Genomic DNA, 24,196 nt, shown 5'->3' on the forward strand with positions numbered 1-24,196 from the left:
AACAAGCTCTCGGTTGCTAATAATCACCATGCGAAGCTCACTTATCTTTGATGAAGGTTCTTTTTGCTTTTCTTTTGTTCGAGAGGGAAATGCTCGTGCTATAAAACCCAAGGGACCAACCGGCTTAGTTTTCTAGAACGCTAGCCAGCTTTACTCAATTACCATGCCAAGCTCGCTTGCTTAACTTTAATGTTTGCTTTTGAAAACTTTTTTTTTACTCCTTGAGAGTTGAGAGGGGAATGCTTTACACTACTAATAATATCAACCCTCTTGGATCTTCTAGCAATGCTTAGTTTAATTACCTTGCGGAGCTCACTTATCTTTATTTGATGACTGCTCAAGAAAGGTCGAGAAGTACCGCTTCCTACTAGATGAAGTGGACGCTGTACATATATAATGTGATCCGATAGCTCATAAATCAACTCGACTTAATTCTCTTGTACCGACGGCGCCGTATAATGTACAGATATATAATGTGATCCGTTATCTCTCTTTTTACAGGAATAAACCCAGTGTGATCCTCAGGTGCACTAGCAAACAGCCATCAATGACAGTGGGCCCGCAAAAGGAGCCTTTACACTATTGGCCGCCGTGCACCGTGCACGCCGCTGGCCTGGCCCTTGGCCCGCGCGGATTCGTGGTACGACGGCGACGACCTCCATTTTTTTTTTCTTTTTTTGCTGGGGCGAGGGCAAAGCAACCCGCGAACCTTCCACCGCCACCAGCAGCCGTGGACGGTGGACCCCCAACAGCGCTGGCAGCTTGTGGCCTCATCCCCCGTGGCTCTTTGCGGAGTCGGTCGGTGCTGAGTCGCCGCCCAAGTGATCTACCAGGACCGGGTCCAGCGTGAGGTGTTTCAGCCACAGGGGACGAGAGGAAGAAGGAGAGAGGACATGGCCGCTTCGTGCTCCGCGTACAAACACCCAGGAGGGCTACAGCGCCGATTAATGCCGCCTGTCTGCGTGCTGACGCGACAGTGGTTGGTGGACCTGGTCCACGGCAAGGCTAATTAGTTGCCGCAAGGAAAAGACAAGGTACACCACCACCGTACCGGTTGAATTGGTCCTGGCTTTTCTATTGCTTTGCTTGTGTGACTTAGCATTAAAAGCATATTTCTTAGTGTTAAACAAGGAAAAGGAAAAGAGGAAGGAGAGATTAAGACAGAAATGGTACACGGGAAGTGTAATAATCACCACTTAAAAATATTCCAATCTCCTTTCCTAAAAGTCTAGGGAAGTCTTATTCAAACATTGCAATTTCATATTTGCATCTAAATGCTGCAACACGCTAGCACATAATAAAATTATAGTGATTTTTTTTAATAAAACGTGATAGTGAATGTGAGTCACCGGATTACTAGAGATGGTCGGTGAAGATACCGAACCGTACTTTTTTGGGCGAGGGAACCGCATCGTGAAGTTACCGTGAAAGAAATACTTAATTTTTTATCACACTATTTTTTTTAGCATCCCCTAAAAGTTGCACAGCATCATGACAATTCTGAATGGCGTGTACAAGTACAACCTTTATCAAAATAGGAGTACAAAAGATGAATAAAGCTTAAAATTCACGGAAAAAGGGCAACGGATATATAAGCATGGACCGAGTCCACGGATCACTGACGCGCACTGCGTTGGCACGCAGCATTGCAGCAACCAGCAAGCAGGCAGAGGCGCGGAGCCAGAGCTCTCGGCCTCTCACAACGCGGACGCGGCGCCGGAAGAGCCCTTCCCTTTCCCTCTCCCCCCTTTCGAAACGAGGCATCCGAGGTGGCCAACCGCAGGCGGGCGCCATGAAGTCGGCGGCGGCGCTGAGGCCGCACAAGGCGCCGCCGGCGCGCGTGCCCACGCGGTGCGTCGCCGCGCTCTGCGCCGCCTGCTTCCTCCTTGGCGTCTGCGTCGTCAACAGGTGCGTCCGCCTTCGCCCCCCCAAATCCGGCGTCCTTTCTGATGGAGTCCCCGCCCGCCTCCAGTCCCTCGCTGCTCTGGTTTTGCGTTCATCAATCTGTCCTCTGCGCCGCGGATTGAGACAATGCTCATCCATTTTGAGGCCGGAAATGGTGTTATTGGTGTACATTTGTGTGCTTCTTGCAGGTACTGGCCAGTTCCTGAGCACCCCGGTTGCCCGGACAAGGTAATACATATTTTGTTTTCAGATTTCTTCTCCTCTCCCTTTCATGTTCCTACGGATGCGCACTGACATTCGGTCTCCAATTTTCCAGGCAAGCTCTGACCACTCGAGGGCCGCGTTGAACCAAGTGTCACAGACTCGTGAAGTCATCATGTAATGCCACGGACTTCAGTTCTGGATACTCGAAAATAAACTTCTTCGGTTCTGAATTTACCTGAAGCAAGTATGGAATTGTTATGGTGTATTGGTGTTTCGATCGCAGGGCTTTGGATAAGACGATATCTGACATCGAGATGCGCCTGGCTGCTGCTAGAGCCGCCCAGGCGATGAGCCAGGGCATGTCGCCAAGTGATTCAGAGGAGGACCAGGGAAGCATGCGGCATAGGATGTCTTTTGTCATGGGCGTTTTCACCACTTTTGCTAACCGTAAGAGGAGGAACTCAATAAGGCAGACATGGATGCCGCAAGGTAGATGGCTCATCTTTATTTTTTGTACTGCGAAGCCTTTGTTTCATATGAAATGTTGAACGTTTGTAGGTGATCAGCTACGGAGATTGGAAGAGAAGGGCGTTATTATCCGTTTTGTAATTGGACGCAGGTATGGCCCTGTTTGGAGTTGGGGATAAAAACAAACAATGACAGAATGTTCTTCTGTGGTATCTTCCTGAAAGTGGGGATTCTTTCTTGTAGTGAAAATCCAAATCCTGACAATGAGGTGGACCGTGCAATTGATGCAGAAGATAAAGAATACCATGATATTTTGAGACTTGTATGTTCAGTTGATATCAACTTTCTTTTTTCAGTGACCCACACAACTGATGTGTTTGCAACATTGATCATCCTTTACAGAATCATGTGGAAGGCCATGGAGGGCTCCCTATGAAGATTCAGATGTTCCTTTCAACTGCCCTTACCATGTGGGATGCTGATTTCTATGTAAAAGCTGATGATAATGTCCATGTCAACATTGGTATGCCAACACGAGGACCTTTCAATTTTGATCAATCTGGTATAGCATCAGTGCACTAAACTGAGATTGGAGGGACTCTTTCAATACAGGTATCACCAGATCTATTTTGGCACGACACAGGATGAAACCTCGGGTGTACATTGGCTGCATGAAATCCGGACCTGTTGTTACTAAAAAGTAACGTTCCATAAATCCATACTTTCATTTTTCACATTTTATGGAATTTACAAACATGGTTCATCTCCATACCGATTGAACAATCGAGATCACACTTTCACATTTACTCATTATAAGGACATTTCTTATTAGATACTCCCTAACAGATAGGTTCGTCTTACCAAGATTTGTTCTCAGAAATGGCATAACAAAGTTCCTGTTTAATGTTAACAGTGACTCCAAGTATTACGAACCAGATCATTGGAAGTTTGGGACCGAGGGTAACAACTATTTTAGGCATGCAACGCGGCAACTGTATGCTGTTACCAGGGATTTAGCAACCTACATATCAGCAAACCGGTGAGTTGTAATGATCGTGTGCAATAATATACCAGATTAACTCAATGTTTAATTCATTTTTTTGACACCACTTTCAGGCATATCCTGCACAAGTATTCAAATGAAGATGTATCATTTGGCTCTTGGTTGATTGGGTTGGAAGTCGAGCATGTTGATGAGAGAAGCCTTTGCTGTGGTACTCCTCCAGGTTGGCACCTGCATCTTACACTCAAAAAATTTTCATGCTTCTTCGGTAATTTACTCCTGCTGCGACTAGTTAGTTATTGCATGCTCATTGGGATATTGGCATGATTTTGCTTAACCTGGGAGTTAGTTGCTTTACTGTACTAGTTAGTTGAGCATTTTTTTGAAGTTTCTAGTAAGAAAGGGATGATATGAATGCGTAACAACCACACCACTGGCTAGCATCCATCTTCATTAGTCAAAACATGCTTTCTCCAGCTTTCTGTCCTCTGCTTACCAGCAACAGCACCATACTTTAACCAAACATGCCCATAGCTGACAAATTGGTTTTTCAACAACAGTCACACCAATACAATACAAGACCTCTGATCATTTGTCACTGGCCCTAGGCACCAGGCGGTAGGCAGACCAGTGCTAACACCTAATCGGGTGATTAGCAGGCTAGGCAGCTTGGTGGGATGGTAGGGCCTAGCACCTCAGCATCACTTAGGTGCTCTAGGCATCCAACTTGGGCAACAATGGAGCCTGCAATTGAATTTCATTCATGTGAACACTACTAACATTGAGCAGTAGATGTAGATGATTACTTTTGAACAAACTCGAAATACAATGATGCCAATGTCACGTGGAAAATTTTCCTGCCACTGTTTGCTAGTGTACTCTGTGCTGACCATCTGCAGCAAAAGCTTTTTTTCTGTCAGACTCTTGGTTGGCATGGTTCTATCTTTTCATGTTCAATGCTTCTGTAATTGGTACTATTCCTTGTCTTTGGGAATTAATGTGCTCCGCGTACCTGGCCAATCATTATCTGATCATTATGGCATGCTTTCAGTTGCACCTAAATGGTATCTTTAGTTCATTGGCCTGGAATGTTTACCTGTCAAGCATCTATTTACCTGTCATGTTGCAAACCTTTTCGGGTCACTGTTCAGGTTACAGTGTGTTACCTCTCATAAAGTCTTACTATACCCCTGCACATGTTTCATGCATCTCTGATGATCTTGCAGACTGCGAATGGAAAGCGCAGGCCGGAAACCCGTGTGCGGCGTCCTTTGACTGGAATTGCACGGGCATCTGCAACCCGGTGGAGAGGATGACGGAGGTGCACCGGCGATGCTGGGAAGGCCGCGGCGGAACCGAAGGGCACGCACAGTTTTGACAGCCAGGGGACATGGCATCGTTGTACCATTTCTTCTGTAGGGCTCTGTAATTAGTCGAGAAACGCGCTTGGTATGCAATGGTCCAGTTTTTCAGATGTGCAGCAACATATGCCATCTTTTCCTGGCCAGTTGCATGTGGAAGACGGGAGAGGGTGAAAGATGAGGACCATGAACCAGTGACGAGACCTCACTGGATTCTTGCCGTGGTATATTGGTAGACTGATCTCTGAAGAATTTTCGATATATGAGTTCTCCAGATTTAATTTATCTTCTTAAAAAAAAAGAGTTCTCTAGATTTGTCTTTGATTCTGAAGTGGAGGATCTGGTTTCTCTTCCAAAAGAAGGGATACGGAAAGCTTCCTGTCAGAATTCTGGGCTCACATGGAAACTCCAATGGATCCATCACACGCATGAAAACAAATCCGCTATCTTTTTTAAAACTTTTTGCACAAGTATATTGTGATGTTGAGAAAGTGTTCCATTTATTTGATGTATACAGACGGAATTACAGATACTACATGTGAAGTACGTTTATTTTCCCTTACGAAATATAGAAATACACGCCGGGTACATGTGCGGCCACATGGATATACATCGAGCACAGAAGAAGATACGGAAATACATGTATAGGAAAAAATCATTATTACATTATACGGTTACACGGATACATGCCGTGTAGACGTGTACTCTCATACGTGGCACTACGGAGCCGTCCACCACGGACACGGAGCCCAGGCAGCGCAGCAGAGGCCAGGGGTGGCACGAATCGCCGTCGCCTCCGTCGCCCGCCTCCTTCTCCAAGCAAACGGAACTGAAAAGGCCCAGCCCCGACGCCGCCACCCGGCCTCTCCATCCGCCGCTCGCCTCCCTTTCCTCCTGCTCCTCCTCCCGGCGCCTCCTCGTCACCCTCCGCGCCGCTCCACTCCACTCCCTCCCCGTCTCCTCCCCGCTACATGGGAGCGCGGGCTCCCTAGGGTGCCCCCCCCGCCGCCGCCGCCATGTTCGAGAGGGTGGTGAGCCAGGTGCTCGCCGGCCTCCTCGGCCGCTACGTCAAGGGCATCCAGAAGGAGCAGCTTAAGATCGGCTTCTGGAACGGTCAGTCCTCGATCCCGCCTCCCCTCCTCTCTAGCGCCCGCTTCGCCCAATCACGGCGGTTGCCTCAACCCCGAAAAACGCAGTAATTCGTGCCTGTCCTGTTGCCCCGCAGCATTTGTTTTCGAATTCCGTGACAGCGTTTGGTGTTCCTCTAGTTTTGGCTTCCATCACAGTGTAGTAGTTCTCCTGCCTGATCAGTGCCGGGTTTGATCGGACTGCGGGGTTTATCTGCAGTTTGCGCATTGTTCAGTGTTACAGTTATTTTAGTAAGACATGGTTTGCTAAGTAATTCCTCGTAGTGAACTTAATGGCTTCGGCTCGTGACAGTGCTGTGTGTGTGATCGTGATTGTGTTTTTGATGACCCCATGTGCTGCAGAGGAAATACTGCTGAAAAATGTAGAGCTGATTCTGGAAGCCTTTGACTACCTGCAGCTGCCATTCGCACTGAAGAATGGTATTGATTTCCTGATGCAATTTAGTGTTTTCCTGTATGTTAACCATTGCATAGTTGTCAAATTTTAGTTCTGTTCTGCTGCTGTGCAGGGCGAATTGGGAAGCTAAGCATCAGGATTCCATGGAAAAAGCTTGGATGGGACCCTATTATTATTGTCATAGAAGATGTCTTTGTTTGTGCATGCCCGCGGGAGGACTCTGAGGCATGGCATTGAATTTTGGACGTATTACACTGCTCAATTTGCTCGTCACATATGTTTGCACCTTTTTGACCAATGAATTCTTTGTTTCTTGATCAGTGGAGCTCAGATTCTCTGGATAAGAGAGAACTAGCTGGAAAGTTGGCTAAACTTAATGCCATTGAGCTTGCTAAATTTTCCAGAAGAGTTACAGGTCAGCCTTCATACCCATGTTCCTTATAGGCTGTTTGGATTTATTTGATAGAGGGTTGTGATTGGGATTGGGATAAGGATATGTTAATGGGGTAGTTTTAATCCTCAATTGAAAAAGATGAAGGGTTAGGATTAGCCTACCCTCGTATCCTGATCCCTTATGCCATCTATGTATCCCCAAATCAAAATACCCTTCTGTTGGTTCAGTAAATTTCAAAAAGTCATTTTATCTTTATGATAATTTACTTCACTGTTAGCTTAACAAGTTCAGTTGCGTATTCTAGGGGTAGCTTTAGTTTTCGGATTGTCACATTTTTGTTTATTTTTCTACTGCATGCCCTTTCTATTCTATTGAATATAAAATTTCACTGAACTGGTAACATAGACAAAACCTCACAATTTTCATGTCATATATACTAAGTATGCGTTTAAGTCTATAAGATGTGTTTATCAAGGAACCTTCGAAAAAAGATTTGAAGATTTCCAATAATAAACTCTTTGCAATCACTTGCTAACATATTTCTTGTACTTAAATTTATCCAAATTTAACGTAATTGCTGTAAATCTCGTGTGTGTTCAGAAGAGTTATGCAATTTACACTATTCATGACCTTCCTATTCTTTTGACCTTCAGATAACCAAACGGGCCAGTCATTTTTATCCTACATATCGGCAAAGGTATCAAACTTGCATTATTTCGCTCAAACATCAGTAATTTTGAAGGCCGTGCTGAAACATAGGTTATTTTATTGGTTTTGTTTGACTCCTGATGGCAGATACTGGACAATATCCAAGTTTCTATGCGAAATTTTCATATCGTATACATGGATACTCACAATGATCAAGTACGTCTGTTTGTATTCTATTATTCAGTGGTGTGCATGGTTTTGTTTCAGTTGGCATCTAAGTTTGGTTTCCCATGAAGATGAGGAAATACCCAAATTCTTTTTTCGTATGATATCACAATGACGGCTGAATTTAATTTGTAATCTTAACCTCTGCCCTTTTGAAAGGAAAAAAAATCCATGTGTCCCTCTTTAGTCTATTGCCCTTCTGAAATCGTAATTTGGTTGCTTGAAATAGATATCCAAATAACATCTAATGGGCATTTCCTTCTGCCAGCAACCTAGTTTCAGTGTACTTCACCCACTTTTGTTCTTACATCTACCGTTCTACTCTGACATCTTTCTATTTTTCTTGGTGAAATGTCAATAGGGGAACTTTGTATTTGGTTTGGAATTCTCCAGTCTCTCAATACAAACAGATACTCAGAAGCAAAGTTTTACCATGTGAGCTCATCCAATCATTTCATTCCTTTGTTCTAGAAAAAAAGCTAGATTTTGAGAACAAAAGCTTCCACTATGCTAGTTAAGTTCTTCTCCGTTTACAACTTTTTCATCATGGAAGATTAGGATTAGAGGATATGTTCTGTTTAGAAAATATATAATTTTGGAACAGATGAAACTGAGACACAATTAGTAAAAAAGAATTTGACCACGGCCAGAGGGGTGTTGTCTTAAAAGAAGGGGAGTGCTGAACCCTGGCCGGCGAGGAAAGCTCGCTGAAACCCGGTTTGAGCCTGGTGGATGGTCTCCTTGATGGGAGACTGTACCAACTGAGCTCGCTCGGTTCTCAGATGCAATTACTAAGAAATAATGGAAAAATGCTTGCGATTATGTGGAAATACCTTAGTGTCGTATCATATTGGGAATATTGCCAGCTTAACATGGAAGCATACTGTAGAAACTACCATTACACATTAATGCCTCAACTCTTGAAGGAGCACAAAACTACAAGTGGATAGTTTGCTTTTTTACTTTAAAGTTCTGTCTTTGGAGTTTCCTTTGGTGCTCTAGATTTGCTTAATGGAGCACAACCTGATTTTATTTGCGGATAAAAGCGCTCATTTTTCTGGTGTGAAAACTGTTAGGAAGGTTTTACGCTGTCGTTAAAATTTTCTCTCACATATTGTCATGGACTTTATAATGGTTATGGAATAGAAACATTGTTGCCATATACTTTGTAAGCTCACAGACATGGTATTCCATGCAATTGATTCAAACCTATATTTATACTCTGTATACAATACATTAATGTTCATCGTCTTTCTGTGCAGGTCATTGATGGCTAGGTCTAGACAAGATGAAGTAAACAAGATAATAGAGATATCAGATGTTGGAATTTACTGTCATCAGTTAGAAGAACAGCAGGACCTATGCAATGTTGGTGCTCTTGGAAATGGCCACTCAAGGGATGATTATCTTGTAAATCCATTTTCTGTGACTGTGTCTGTCCTTGTAAGTGCATTGTTCCCTCAACATGTTTCCATCAATGTCGATACTGTCATCAGTCTTCTTTTTCCAAAAGGCTTCCAGAGCTTTCTGAATACTCTCATATTTACTTAGTTGCCTTTTTTTTTAATGTGATCAGCTTGATCTAATGCAATCATGTCTTTATTGTAGGCTAACAAAGCTGCAAAGCTTGATGGTGCCCCTCAGTATGACATGACTGTAGAGCTAAGTGCATTGGTTCGTTTTGTAATTTTTTCTAGATGTCTAATTTCATATGTAGATAGAGTATCATCTGTGATGAACTTCAGGATTGATCTGAGCACCTGCTTATATTTCCATCTTGTCTGTAGGCACTATCAGTTGATGAGATCCAGCTCCAGCAAATCTTAAATCTTTATGATTACTTCACTATCTGTGATTTGCGAACAAAGTAAGTTATTCTAAAGATGACTAAAAACTCCTACCTTGTTATCCTATTAATAAAATCCACTACCATTCATTTTGTATATGGAAACCATGGGTTTCTTTTGTTTTTCCATAAAAGATCTTGTTCCTGACTTAAAGTCATTGCCTGTTCACTTGCCCCTGATCCTTCTACCTTCAAATAGATAAGGTTGTGATGCCTGATAACTGCCGCAATATAGCCAGTAAATGGGCAATGGAATTTGCAACAGATCATCTCTCCCATAACAATATGTTACGATGGAATTAATGTCTTTGAATATATGGAACTCATTTGGTTTACTGATTTGTTTAATGTGAACAAGGGATGCCAGATTTTGAGTTACCTATAATATCTGATGCAACAAGTGAGTCTTAACAATATTCCTGTAACTTCCACAGATATGGTCGTTACCGCCCATCTCAAAGCTCTTTATCTAAGAGACACAAAGGTTGGCAGAGAAGGTGGTGGCAGTATGCTCAGAATTCAGTATTAGCAGATGTTCGCAGAAGACTGAAGAAAACTTCATGGCGTTATTTTAAGCAGCGACTGTAAGTTTGTCTTTCCTTGTTCAATTTGATTGCGACAGAATTACTATATCAGTTGAATGGTACAATATGGGCACAGTGAATTTGAAGTTTCTTGAAAGAATTTATGGCAATAAAGAACTGCTGCGTGGTTTGATGGTCTTCTTTTGTGTCATGGTTAGGTTGTCAATCACAGCAAATGCATTAAATGGTTTCATGAATATGTTTTAGTTTCTCTTTTCTGCTAGCAAGCTTCAGGGAGCTCAGACCAAAATAAAGCATAGAGCCTATCTGCTGACAGATAGGAATATTAAAAAAAATCCATTGTGCCATAGATGATACCTGAAATTGATGATCTGGTTTTCCTGTTGTAATCCTAGAAACATCACTCTTGATTTGGGTCCATCAGCAGAAGGCAGTACCTTAAAAATAGGCACACGGCTTTCAATTAGGTCTGATTGTGAGAACACCTTTCACGTTTATCATTCATTATTCACTTATCAGTACTGCCTCATTTTGGTCCTGTACTAGCGCTTCGCTGTTTGGTGATCTTACTTAAGGTAGAACAATACTTGCATCTTTTGCTTACACGGCATTGTTTTAATCTACCGTTTTCCTTTCTATTGGATTAAAACTTCCAGTACATTTAAATATTGTGTGTTTTCTATACATTTGGCAGCAATTACCGCCTAGGATACGTCAAATTGTACCGAATGAAATTGGAACTTCTGCAGAAAGGACAGGTATTCATTTATTCATGAACTTTCATTTTTCATGATTCTGAAGTACAATAAACAATTGTTATAGTGCAAATGTACAATGAATCAAGGCTGGGTAGCTGTAACTTTGTTTCGCAAAAAAAAAAGGGTAGCTGTAACTTTGCTTACTGATTCCAACCTTTTAAAGTTTACACATAAATCCTATGCATGTGGTCCTGTCAGTTTTCACTGCTGTTTTGGCAAAAAGATGCTGATTCTCACATTGAGCTCACCATACCTATATTTGGAATTTGGTCACACTGGCTATATAACCCCTTATTTGTATGTTGTTTCCCTCTTCCAAGTAAACAATATTTATCGATGAATTTTCTCTCTAGAGAAATTTCCGAATTAAAGTTTAGATTGTATTGTATCAGGAGATTTTTCCTTTATGTATATACATATGGTTTCTACGTGTCATGTTTTTCATGAATTTATATGTTTGCTTTTTTCAGATTGTTAGTAAAGACATTCTACAAGAGCTGGAAAATATGGACAAAGAATGTGATATAGATGACATACTTAACTACAGAACAATGGCAGAGCAACAACTGCAGGTAGTTGATGCTTCTATTAGAAGAATGTGTGTGGGTGATTGTGAATTATTTTGTTCAGTTTAGCCACTAGGGTTGAAAACGTGACCTAAACATTTTGACCACTGTGATTGAATTTGTATCTACCTGCATTTCATATATAACATCCATGATTCATGGTTGGTACACCACTTGGGCTGGGAAGTACCTGTTTAAGTTGGTTTGATGCTGTTTGAACTATCGTTAGCCTTGGAAGCTAAGCAAATATTGGCTCTCCAAGGCTTACACATAGTGGGCTCTAGTTTCCTGTTGGTACATATCTGTATGTGCATCATATCTGAAGTGTTGTAGTAACTCAGGGGTGACTTTGACACCAAAAATGCTGTTCAGGTCTTTCTGTTCATGAATCGTTTGGCACATCAAATACCAGCTGCTGGAAAAAAGAAACTGTTTGAGGCAATTGCTGTGACCTGCTGAAAACCCTGATTGAAGGCACTTGCTGTGAAGGACTACCAAATCGCATGTCATGTATATGTTCTTTAAAGTGGGACTGAACCAGGAGTATTATAACTTCTCTTTTTTGGGTAGAAAGTAACTTTGATACATTTATGCTTCCTAGAAGAATAAACATTATGTTTGTCTAGTGCATGCAGTATTGGAAGGTATATATATCTTTAGTTGTTCATTCTTCGCATTTTTCCTATATTCTTGTTTAAGAATGTATTTCCTTGTTTTTCAGCGTTATCTATGGTAACACCTCACTGATAATTGGCAGGAATCATTGGTGAAATCTACACAAGATACGTCTAGTCCAGGAAGTCCTCGAACTGATGAACAGTCGGCAGGGGCAAGCCGGGGGTGGCTAAACTGGCTTTCTCTTGGAATGCTTGGTGCTGGTGGAACAGCTGACAGTAGCTCATTTGCTGGTGTTGTTTCTGAAGACATTATTAAGGTTATACTTTATAGCCCTTGACTTATTCTGCTTATGTGGTTAATTCTTTTTTTTTTCCTTGAACGTGGCTAACCAGTTTTATGCAGTAAGTTTTTAGGAACAGGCAGTTCTGAGATCATTATTTTCCGTTTCAGGATATATACGAGGGAACAGAATTTCATCCCGTTTCTTCTGCTGAATATTATTTGACGAAAGAAAACTACTATTCTTTGTTTGTTAGACTATCTGTTTCTCAGATAGTCACAACTGTCGCCTCCAGGCAAGTGTTGCAATTCTTTTGTCTTTTATGGCCTTTCTATAACTAGTAAAGTTAGCTACTCAAAAGGTTTGACAACCCTAGTAAGTAAAATGCACCCAGGGTCCTTAAAACTTCCCTTGGATTCTCATATAGGTCCATAAACTCTCAAAGTGAGCATCTGGTTCCTTAAAGCTTTTCAAGTTGTCCACTATAGGTCCAATAATGGTCTTATGGACCCAGATGCTCACTTTGAGAGTTCATGAATCTAGATGAGAATCCATGAAAAGTTTAAGGATCCCGGGTGCACTTTACTCCTATTCTATCATGGCTCTAAAGATTGTCTCCGCTTAGGGCGTGTTTGGTTCTGCGCCAGACTCCGCCATGCCACAAGCGAGGCGGCCCTAGAGAAAACCTGGTGCTGTTTGGTTGCTTCTTTGCTTTTAGCACGCCACACGATACACCGTTGTTTGCGGTGCGTTTTCTCGCCTCAACTATAGCCTTGCGGCACCTGCTGTGCGGCAGGGTGTGGCCGGCAACCAAACACGCCCTTAGTCTTTATAAGAGTTCTAACAACTCGCTAGGGAGGAAAATGCATCAACTTAAAAGATGTGTCGTGGTGGCAATTGAACTTGAAGTATTTTATTCTGAATGTTCACAAATACTAGCAGCTTTGTGGGGATACTGAAGTGTTAGGTTTTATAGGATTCTGTGTGGCCTAATTGAGAGTTCCAACAACTTGCATGAAAAACTGCCATCAGAAAGCCATGTTTGGTTATTTTGTAAGAGTTGCCCAGGATGATCTTATCCTGAGCTTGCCCAAAAAGCCTTAGAGTCCCAAGCAAGTAATGGTAAAAATGCATTGTATGTTGGACATAAATAAATGCAGATTTACTACATTTTCATCATTTAATTCATCATGTGTCCTTCCAGGTTATTTGTTCTTTTTTTGTCAGATGCGTATATAACACTAGCAACTCAAAAATTCAATATTTTAAGTTCAATTATTTGCAGCCAATGGTCAAGATTTCTTTTGCTGCATGAATGATTTAACGTAGAGGGATGAGAGGCCCTTTGTTATCGACTAACTTTTCTGCGCATTGGTGGTCTAGGCGGTTCGGCATGAAGCTTGTAGATGCAGTGTTTGCTGGGCTTGGTATGGAATTGAAAAAATGGGATGATTCAGCAACTATTCTTGCCTGGCTTGATTCTCTTCAAGTTATCAACCCGTCAAATGATATGAAAATCTTAATGGCCGAAAAGGTACAATGTGGTTTAATCCTCAATCTTTTTTGTTCCATTTTGTGGGATGCTTATTTCTTAAATTGGTACATATTTTAGTGTAGCACTGGTGATGGTCTCGGGGCACCTGTTATCAGTATCCAAGTTGACTTTCCCAAGTCAAACCAAGGATCAGAAGCTTCAACAAGAGTACTTATGTTCATTTCTATAGAGTTAGAAATAAAGTTATTGGCTTATTGCACATGCGGTGTTCATGATTGTGCTGATATTAGTATATTGTCATGTTCCATTTCAGGTTGTTGTCCAGGAATTCAGTGCCATCTATGAACCAGAATTTTTGTTTAACGTCCTACACGTCTACGATCTGTTTTCCTCTTTCCAGTTTCAGCATGATAGGGTAAGTCTTGTTGTTGTGCATCCATATTCTATTGTAGTCTATTTTATATCTTCTTGCTTTGTTACTGTTACTGAGTTCTTATGCATAAATTTATTAAACATAGCTAACACTGGTAATTAAGAAAGAGATGGATGCAATAGCCAATATGCAATTGGTTTCCCAAGTGAGACTTTTTGAGAATGTTTGGTACAATAGAAGTTAGAATGTTTGCTGTTGTAACCATGGTCCCCTCTCTATAAATATTTTTGTTCGTTTGCAAAAATGCAAAATCGCCTGACATTAGCTCATTTTTTTTCATTTCTTTGTTGGTCCTTCAAAGTGTTTAATTATACTGTATCGGTGGTAGAGAGACATTGGATATTTCATGCAGTTCTCTCTGTAAGCAATGTTATGCATGGCTATTCTGATTTACGCAGGTGCTTTCCTCTCTAAATCGGTTCGATAATTTGGGAGCACGACTTGTCTCAAAACTAAAGTATCAACTCATCTCCCCTTTCTTTTCTGTTCATACCGTAGTATGATTGTATACTTTGAGTAATATTTTGAACATAATTCAAGGTACATGTCTTCTAATCGTAAAAAGCTTATTTGGGATTTGAGGATTCACCATTTCGCCATTAGGCTACCATCACAGAATTGTGAAAGGAAAGAACTTACCATGGTATGTGCTAAACTGCTAATGCTAAATAACATTGTCTTATATAGTGCTCAATCGGCATGTTAATACCTTGATATTTATGTGAGCATAATTTCTACATATTAAGTTCCCAAATTCATATTGGTATTGATGGCTACCAGTTTTCCCTGAACCCAACCAGAATTTGATAAACTGGCCTTGTTTAATTTATTTCAAGTTTGAAATTTAAATTTGACATTTGATATGTTTGTAAATAAGTCATGGAAGCAAATTTGGAAGATGCGACTTTTTTGAAGGCCCCATTTGCCTGTGTTGTTGTTTCAAAACATGAGGCTCCTACAAAATCAATAGATGCACTTGTCAGAAGAAAGATCATTCTAATGAGTCTTAACTTAATTATCACCATCTGCATTTGTAGCTTCAATTGGTTGATTCAATGGCTAGTTTTTCTTCTTTTTTTTATCATTGAACAATTATTGTAACTGCAGGTTGTTGAGGCTGGAGATTTATTCATTCGGTCCAAAGATAATGCTGAGGATGTTTCTCAGACACAAGAAAACAATTCCTTTCTTGATCGCATATCAAAAAGTCTTCCTAGTTATTTTTCTGATGATATGCTACTTGGTATCCAGTTGGATGAGCTTTATAACCACTTTGAAGTTGGCCTTACTGGGTTTCAGGTCAGACATGGTGCATAATTTGTTGTTCTGTTTTTTTGTTTATTGAATATCTCCATGAAACAACAATAAATGATTGTTTGCAGGTGAAGGTATTGCTGCCTGACAGACATAATGTTTCCTCCACACTGATTAAACTTGATGCTTCCATCGCACTTCAATTATGTGTATTCCTAGACGAACCAGTGCTAAAACAATTGGAGGTGAGATTTTTAAAGGACAATGACAATTTTGTCTTAAATGATCTGGTTCTGGTGTAACAGTACAAGTGTATACTGAAGTTGGTTTACCATGGTTTGTGCAATGTGTTTGCTTACACATTCTCTGTTGATGTAAGTTTTTGTAAGCAGAATTTTTTCTAAACTATTATTTTGGCAGGTTGGCTTTATTGTGCCATTCATTGACATGTACCTCTCTCAGACAATGTACAGTGCTATTGTTAATTTGCCTACAGTGAAAGGAACTAACCTTGTCGGGAACGGTACATTTGATAATGCCAAGACACATGGACACAAGAAATTAGCCTTAAATATGTCTGTCTCTCTCAAGCTAGCTAAGTTGGGTTTACAGATTGACCTTGATGGTAATTATGATGAAAGTTCAGGTATCATGGTTGCTGTTGAAGACATAGATATCAGGTTAATAATTGGCTACTAATCTTGCAATCTTGATTTTTTTTACTGTTTTCTTTTTTTTTATGTGTGGTTTGTTGTTGTAATTTGTAGGTATGCTGTCTGTGAATTGTCAGACCTTTCTCTCGTCATGAAGACGATCAATATTACTTCCAATAAGTGGAAGGATGAATCAGATTCACATGTGCTATGTTTATCAGGAAATTTAACACAATGTCCTGAAAATTCTGTTGAAGCTTGCTTGAATCTGCATTACAGAACTCACATGTATGATGATCAAATGCATCATGTGTACCAGCTAAATATACGTGATGTTGATCTGCATGTTAACCCATCTGTTATTGGCCAGATACGGATGTTTTTGAGAAATCTTGATTCAGGACCTTCAGTCGGCAGTGTTATTGAATCAGCAATGATTGATCAGGGTTCCAGGAAATCCGGAGCAAATAATGGCATGCTTCCCAAGTTTTCCTTGTCAAATTTATGTGGTGCAGATGGCACACTATTCACAGGGGTTTCTGTTGACCACTTTCCCTTTGTAGATACAGATTACACATATGGATATAGTTTTGGATGCTTAGGAACTCAAGATGTTCAAGCACAAGAAAGTTCATATTCAAAGAATGAGCAATGTCATGATTCTTCAGGTTTGAATGGCTCTCATGCATCAGATCTTGCGAGCAATTCACTGTCTATCACTCAGCATGCAAACTGTTTATCTACCTCATCAAATAACCACAAGAATGTCAGCAGAACTGTTCTGGACCTATCTCTTGTTTCAGTTAGAGTACATTTCCCGGAATCATGTGGTACTTTAGCAACAATTACCATTCCTGAATCTATAGCAACACTCACTTTTTTTGACGCAAGCTCATGGGACCTACTATTGTCTGCAAACAATTTGACTCTTGCTTCACCATGGACTCCACCAAACATCCATGAGCTACTCTGGGGCACATGTTCGCATCATAATGCTAGCGTGCTCAATGTCCGAGTTAAAAAAGACTTACCTGCACTGTCAACCGAAGTTTGTGTTGGAATTCAAAATGTTTGCTGTGTATTGCCATCAAAGTTACTGGCTATGTTTGTTGGATTCTTTTTGTTGGATGACTGGAATCCTATAGCAGAACAGGAACACCCGTTGGCAGGTAACAATCTTGAGTGCATGGGAGAATCACACGATTGCATAACATACAAATTTGAGATCTGTGATTGTGTCGTAATTTTTCCTGTGGAAGAGCAAGATTTCTTTTGTCTAAAGCTGGGAGTTCCACATTTTTTCTGTGAGTTCATTGCAACTGGAAGTTCTGTAGAATTTGCAAAGCGTATTCCCAAAGAATTCTTCAGTTCGGAGTGCATAGTTTCCAGTAGAGTTGATGTCATCTGCATATATGCAAGAAATGCATCCATATCACTTCTATTCGTAGGTGAACAAACAAATTTTATGCTGAAGCTTGATGAGAATATTCCTAAGAGAATCCATTCTCTTATTGAAAAGCTTGATGCTGGCATATGGATTCAGGTTCCTTGCAAAGAAATATCGTGGTCCCAGCAGCCTATTTTGCCCACCTCAATTATGAGCAAAATATCACAATGCAACTTGGTTGCTGAAGGTACCAGATCATTATTGATCTTGCTTTTTAACTTCTTGAGATGTCTTTATGTAATATTAACTTCTTGCAGTGCCAAATCTTTTACTTCTTGAACTTTGTCAAATCTTCTACAGATCTCTATTTTATAAATGGGATGGAGACAGTTATTGGTGTTATTGACCAGTTAATTTCGATTGGCAAAGAAAGCAAAATGTACAATGGCAATGCCTTGCAGTTTTTAGAACATAGAAGTTTCAATGAGGACAACCCTGACCCTAACGAGCGTACCAATATCACCATTTCGATCAAGGATCTGAGGATTCTCTTGGGTCGCTCGAAAGATAAAAATTTGGCACTGGAGAGGATTGCCACTGCAAACCTGGAGTTTGGTGTTTCTGCTGTACTAATTAGTGAAAAACCAGAGCGCATGAACCTTGAGATTGTTTCTTTAGCCCTGCAGTCACCCGGTGGTTACACTCTCATCTCCATTGTTTCTGATGGGCCTCTATCTCCTGTTTTCATCAAGTTTACGAAGCACCATGCTGGACAAGATGAGATATTACTAAGTGTACCCCTTTTCGAGGTCTGGTTATATTTAGAGGATTGGAATACGATTGTTAATCATTTCCATTCATATGTAAAGAAAAAGGTAGACAGTTTGCCAATGGAGCATCCAGCAGCTTCGCCTCAATTCCCAGAGACGACATCATCACCATTTATTGCATCAGAATTTAGTTCACGAGATGATCCCAACTTAGTGGTAACATGCGAAAGTATTGCTGGTGTTGTTCATATACCTATCTGGGAGAAAGAAGAAAATCACACAAGAAATCACATGGCCGGGACTCCCGCTTCTTTTACAGTGCAAATGAGCACTCATCATGAGGCAGATGATATTCAATATCGTGAACCAAAAGGTTGCAAGTTTGTCACCTTAACTTTTGAGAGTAAACATTTTGTGGTGATGTCAGGTGATAGCTGCATGAATTTTAAATGTGATTTAGAGAGGATGAAGATAATGCTGGAAATGATTCAAGAGAACAAGGGTACCTCTGTTCCATTTCTGCATATATCTAAGGTCAAATCTTCTAGTTATATTCATCAGTCAGCAAAGGGTTTGGAACATGTTTCTGTTGATCTACAAGCTGAATACATGGATGCTAGTTTTTCGCACCAGATATTTAGCTTTTGGCGCAATATGGAACTCGAATTTCCTGCTGCATCATCTGCACCCTCCTTTTGTTCTGTGACATTCAAGGCAGGATTAAGGAAAGGGTCTCTTCTTCTAAATGATGGAAGGGTAAGTAGTGTTCCATTGATGCTAGTCCTTGGACTTTATTAAACTAGTTGCTTATTAAATGTTGGAAATGTTTGGTTCAGCTATGTGCATCAATACTGATGCCCATTGGAAGATTAAAAAAAACAGTTCAATTATATTGGCATCAAAAGAGCATCGTGAAATGTTAATGTGAATTATGTAATGACAGAAACATCACAAAATGGACTAACTATCATAAAGCGTTAGATGACAGGACAAATTTTACTAGTACTATTCACAGATCAATATATAATTTGGTAAGCAGCAAGATACAGAGATGTTTTGATCTAAAGATGAATTTGGACCACCAGACATGATCAGGCAAGGCATGGGTTATGTTTGTTTCATTATTTGGTAATATTAGATAGATTTGAGCATATTTCTGTAATTTAGTTAAAAAATAGATTTGTATATATTTTTATGAACTTTTTATACATCAAATATGATATGTGGCATTATGTTTCATTCAAGCTCTAACCTTATACTCTTTGTTCTCGGTAATTTTGACAGTGGAGCAGTCATGGACCTGTAATAGAGACCTTATTGAAGAATTTAACTGTGCAATTTAGTCAAATGAAGGATCAGACAGAAGTTTCTGCTTTTGTTGACCTTCTAGTAAATTACAACAACATTGACAAGGTAAAATAATACTCTATTCTTGCCTCTCAAATTTTGGCTATGATGGTGCTGGAATAACAACTTATATTTTTGTAGGTTATGTGGGAACCTTTCATAGAACCCTCAAGGTTTCAGCTAAATATGCTTAGAAAATGTGCTGATTGTGCGCTGGATATATCACCCAGTACTGATGTGTGTTTAAGTTCAAGCAAGCAGCTTAATCTGAATATATCAGAACCCTTAATTGAGGTATGTGAATGTGATTCTGGTATACTGTGATTTTTCTCTTGGCATGAAGCAAATGTTGTTAATACTTTTACTATCAGTAGCTTTAAGCGATAGCTTTTGTAGTTTAATTGCTGATAAAAACATTTCGATTCAAGAATCAGGATAGTAAATCATTTCCCATTTCTTTTATATCTGCTATATATCTTTTTCAAGGAAAATAAGAGGTTGGTGCAAGATTTGGGTTTTGGGAATTTTGATCACTTGTAATAGTAGAATCTTGATCCAGATCACTTGTAATGATAGAATGTATAATTATCTATGAGGCCCAGTTCTTAAATTATTGTTTTGAACTCTTCATTTGCATATGCAGGCTATCATCAGACTTAGCAAGATGATAACAGATTCTCTTGATCCAAGTAATGGTGGTGGTCTTCGAGAAGATCCTGGAATCTTGAGATTAAGCCATGATGATGTGCGTACCAGAAGATATGCACCATACATTCTCTCGAATGACACATCGTTGCCCTTTAGGTTCAAGGTGTACCGTGGTGCTGTTAATTCAGATGATATTGACAATTTCTCTGTAATAGATGAAAACTTTGTGCCAGCAGGGTATGCTGTCCCAATTTACGTCGAAGAAACTCTTGATGAATTCTTTTTCCAACACAGAGAAGCACGATCTTCTGAACATCTCATTGAGAAACGGATGAATGCTGTATCACACTATATGATCTCCATTGAGTTTGATGGAACGTCAGGGCCTTCAAAGCCAATGTCAATGGACCTTGTGGGCATTTACTTCTTTGAAGTAAACTTCTCTTCAAGTAAAAAGCCAATTCTCGGTGAAGAAAGTTTAGGAGCATTTTCGTCTAATAGAAAGGGTAACGATGGGTTAATTGTGCCTGTGGTGCTCGATGTTTCCTTACAGAATTACAGCAAGCGTATACGAGTTTACTCAACGGTAATGACTAATGCCGTTTGAATAATCAATTAACTCTACCATTGGATGTGTACACATATTAATGGCCTCCTTTTCTAGGTTATACTGTACAATGAGACATCAATGCCCCTCGAATTGAGGTTCGATATACCATTTGGTGTATCTTCAAAGGTACATAATTTCAACTTTGTAACAATTTTTAACTCTTTAGATGAACTTACTACTAGGAAATTAAGTTGCATTTCTATGTCTTCAAAATTTTCATCTCTATCCAAGGTTAAAAAAAATCCACCAAAAGAACCAACTGTGAGATTTCTTATGTAAACTTTATTCTTCAGGTAATAGGGCCCATTCCTCCAAACAAAGAGATTCCACTGCCAGTTCATTTGTCTGAAGCTGGCCAGATTAGGTGGCATCCTGTTGGCAGAACATACCTATGGAGTGAAACCCGCTCCCTATCAAGTTTGCTTTCACGTGAAAGCAGGGTTGGGTTCATGAAATCATCTGTTTGCTATCCTGCTCACCCTAGTAAGGATCCATTTCGTTGCTGCATATCTGTTGAAGAGTACAATGTCCCTTCATCTATAAGTACCCGGAAGGGTCAGTTCTGCAGTGAACGTTTGAACGCACAACCAGTTCTTGGAAGTTCTTCTCCAAGTAATACTAAGCAGAGTTTGACAAGGACACATTTTATACGACATGTGAGGCTTAATACACCACTTCTCATAAAGAACTATCTCCCTGTGTGCATTTCTTTGACAATAGATAACGGTGGGTCTGCACGTGTAGTTTCGCTAAAGGAGGTAAGGTTCTGGTGCCATTCATATATCTTATCTCAGCTCATTTGTTTTTTCACTTTCAAAGTTGTGAATCATATTCACAGGTGGGCTCTGCCTCTGTTTTTTCTGTTGATCCCTCCAACGATCTTGGAATTACAATTGATATTCAAGATTATAGGTCCTTGGCCATAAAGTTTCCCCGGGCCGAATCGTTCTCTACTGCAGCCAAGTCAAATGGCTTCAAATTCTCCACAACAGAGACAATTACTTTCTACTCGAATCTGTCGAATTGTATGGAGTTCGGACTTCCTTTTTATTTTTGAAGAACTTACGCCCACTATATAATAAAGCTCTGATGTCAATTTGTTCTGCAGCTCCTCTTAATGTTATGCTGGAGAAATCAATGGATGCTCGTTCTGGCGCAAGAGAGTTGTATCTTTCTGTTCCATTTTTGTTGTACAATTGCACAGATCTATTGCTTACTGTCACTGAAAGCAGCTATGAGAGAAGTGGATCCACCCTTGTGATTCCTCCTAGTTTTGAGTTGGATGGACATGCAAGGCATTTGCTTGAAAAAAGTGGTCTTTCTCTTGTTGATCCATCCATACAGTAAGTGTCTTTCTGTCCTTTAGAATTCAGTTTTTATGTCCGTTTTAACAATCTGTACAAATTTCTCTTACAGGCACGTTGTAGGCAAAATGCCTGTGTTAGATTTGATGGATGGATCTTCTTCAGTGATAAGTTGTACCAATAACAGTGAGTCTGTAAAGAAAGAATTTGACAAAGAGGTTAAAGCTTATATGTTTGCTCCTGATGGACACACTCCAGCAACTGAACTTTCAGTTAAGTTGAATGCATATCCACCTAATAATGGAACTGAAACAACTCGGCGAGATTGGTCAAATCCCTTCCTCCTTGTCCCTGGAAGTGGTTCAACAAATATTACTATTCCTCAGTCATCTACTTCTGGTGCCTTTTTAGTTGCAGCGGCATCCATACCTGTTTCAACTGAACTTTTTGGAAGGACAAGAGCTATTGCTTTCAGACCAAGGTAATTGAATGGTTTCCATTTCATCAAGTTGTGGCGACATATTTGTTTCCAATTGTCATCCTTGTCTACCGCAACTTTATAAATAGTGTTGAATTTTCCCTATATAAAATGTTTCAGAGCACTATATTTGAGGAACTATTCCAGTCATTAGAAAGCAAAGCAACAAAATAATAGTTATGTTCTTTGTTCCTACTATTTTGCAGATATGTGATATGCAATGCTTGCAGCAATGATTTGTTCTTTCGACAAAAAGGAACGAGGTTTTCTAAGCACTTAAGTTCTGGGCAACACTCTTTCCTTCACTGGTCTGATACAGCAAGGTGATTTGCATCATTTACTACCCTGTATACCTTGGCAGTCTGGTTTGTTTGAACCTATGAACTGTTTAACACAAAAATTGGATTTTTACGGTTTAGATGCATGCTGCAGAAATCTGGATTGAAATTTTATACAGCCCTACTTTCTCCAATGATGTGTTCATGCCACAGTTGTTTACTATATACTGATGTGACTTTATATTTAAAAAATATTAAATGAAAATGAATCCTATTCTTGCTTATATTTAAAAATTGAAAGTGTACTAAACCTCATTCTTATCAGAGTGCTGTGTGTTGTAACTCTCTTCTTCTATTAATGCAATGATACACAGCTGTCCTGCGTGCTCGAGAAAAAAAAAATCAGAGTGCTATGCTCATTTTGTTCTCTGTACATCTTCCTATATTTTACTGTTTGTGCTGAACAACCTTGTTTTCAGAGAGTTGCTGGTATCCATTCGATTTGATGGGCCAGGATGGCAATGGTCGGGAAGTTTTTTCCCTGATCACCTGGGAGATGCTCAACTGAAAATGAGGAATAGTGCCTCAGGTGTATCATATATGGTTCGAGTTGAGGTTCAAAATGCTGATCTAGACATACACAGCAAGAAATTTTCTGGAAGAAACAATATCAATACTGGTACAGTACTGATTCTGCTTTCTGATGACAAGACTGGGTTTGTACCTTACAGGATCGACAATTTTTCGATGGAGGTAACTAGTTTGTGCTTCCTAGCTTTGTTTGGAAATTGAATTATTATCATTCTTATGATTACTCTTTCAATAAATTCAGAAATTGCGGATATATCAGCAGAGATGTGAATCTATTGAAACAATTGTTTATCCCTACACATCCTGTGAATATGCTTGGGATGAGCCTTGCTATTCTCATCGCCTTACTGTTGAGGTATGTAGCTTGTTATCAATTTGACTTGTCTTAAACAAATTATGCAACATTGAATAGTTTTAAAAAAAAAATTATGCAACATCGTTTCTCCCTCATACTATGTACAGATTCCTGGAGAACGAAGTTTGGGTACATTCAATCTGGACATTCTCAATGATGATGTTCATGTGTTGCTACCATCCACATCTGAGGTAAATAAATGTCTTCAAATTTGATTAGCATGTCTC

The 24,196-nt window shown here is 40.0% G+C and overlaps 2 protein-coding genes across 2 annotated transcripts in view; both read left to right on the top strand.

Moving 5' to 3' along the window:
• Positions 1-1,622: 1,622 nt before the first annotated feature.
• On the top strand, positions 1,623-5,242 carry LOC101784360 (beta-1,6-galactosyltransferase GALT31A). The gene is made up of 11 exons (XM_012847153.2): positions 1,623-1,908; positions 2,094-2,133; positions 2,222-2,283; positions 2,393-2,598; positions 2,668-2,728; positions 2,821-2,899; positions 2,980-3,100; positions 3,190-3,277; positions 3,491-3,616; positions 3,694-3,803; positions 4,807-5,242. Exons 1-11 carry the CDS (start codon positions 1,793-1,795, stop codon positions 4,956-4,958), a joined length of 1,161 nt encoding a protein of 386 aa, XP_012702607.1. The 5' UTR covers positions 1,623-1,792; the 3' UTR covers positions 4,959-5,242.
• Positions 5,243-5,706: 464 nt separating this feature from the next.
• The window catches only part of LOC101784761, a 22,933-nt gene continuing 4,443 nt past the window's right edge, over positions 5,707-24,196 (top strand). Inside the window, exons 1-37 of the mRNA XM_004972952.3 lie at positions 5,707-6,054; positions 6,432-6,509; positions 6,599-6,711; positions 6,808-6,901; positions 7,534-7,577; positions 7,676-7,744; positions 8,115-8,188; positions 9,016-9,196; positions 9,362-9,427; positions 9,541-9,620; positions 10,034-10,183; positions 10,839-10,902; positions 11,373-11,474; positions 12,226-12,402; positions 12,537-12,661; positions 13,750-13,900; positions 13,979-14,068; positions 14,175-14,276; positions 14,693-14,751; positions 14,835-14,937; positions 15,402-15,593; positions 15,677-15,793; positions 15,969-16,228; positions 16,316-17,835; positions 17,949-19,114; positions 19,643-19,771; positions 19,847-19,999; positions 20,349-20,939; positions 21,018-21,089; positions 21,257-21,721; positions 21,802-21,988; positions 22,072-22,306; positions 22,380-22,748; positions 22,952-23,068; positions 23,503-23,776; positions 23,856-23,969; positions 24,077-24,160. Coding sequence (XP_004973009.1) covers positions 5,958-6,054; positions 6,432-6,509; positions 6,599-6,711; positions 6,808-6,901; positions 7,534-7,577; positions 7,676-7,744; positions 8,115-8,188; positions 9,016-9,196; positions 9,362-9,427; positions 9,541-9,620; positions 10,034-10,183; positions 10,839-10,902; positions 11,373-11,474; positions 12,226-12,402; positions 12,537-12,661; positions 13,750-13,900; positions 13,979-14,068; positions 14,175-14,276; positions 14,693-14,751; positions 14,835-14,937; positions 15,402-15,593; positions 15,677-15,793; positions 15,969-16,228; positions 16,316-17,835; positions 17,949-19,114; positions 19,643-19,771; positions 19,847-19,999; positions 20,349-20,939; positions 21,018-21,089; positions 21,257-21,721; positions 21,802-21,988; positions 22,072-22,306; positions 22,380-22,748; positions 22,952-23,068; positions 23,503-23,776; positions 23,856-23,969; positions 24,077-24,160 — 8,064 coding nt within the window. The 5' untranslated portion in view covers positions 5,707-5,957. The remainder of the gene's footprint in view (positions 6,055-6,431; positions 6,510-6,598; positions 6,712-6,807; positions 6,902-7,533; positions 7,578-7,675; positions 7,745-8,114; positions 8,189-9,015; positions 9,197-9,361; positions 9,428-9,540; positions 9,621-10,033; positions 10,184-10,838; positions 10,903-11,372; positions 11,475-12,225; positions 12,403-12,536; positions 12,662-13,749; positions 13,901-13,978; positions 14,069-14,174; positions 14,277-14,692; positions 14,752-14,834; positions 14,938-15,401; positions 15,594-15,676; positions 15,794-15,968; positions 16,229-16,315; positions 17,836-17,948; positions 19,115-19,642; positions 19,772-19,846; positions 20,000-20,348; positions 20,940-21,017; positions 21,090-21,256; positions 21,722-21,801; positions 21,989-22,071; positions 22,307-22,379; positions 22,749-22,951; positions 23,069-23,502; positions 23,777-23,855; positions 23,970-24,076; positions 24,161-24,196) is intronic.

The sequence above is a fragment of the Setaria italica genome, chromosome VI (genome assembly GCF_000263155.2).
Source record: "Setaria italica strain Yugu1 chromosome VI, Setaria_italica_v2.0, whole genome shotgun sequence".
Classification (NCBI taxonomy): Eukaryota; Viridiplantae; Streptophyta; class Magnoliopsida; order Poales; family Poaceae; genus Setaria; species Setaria italica.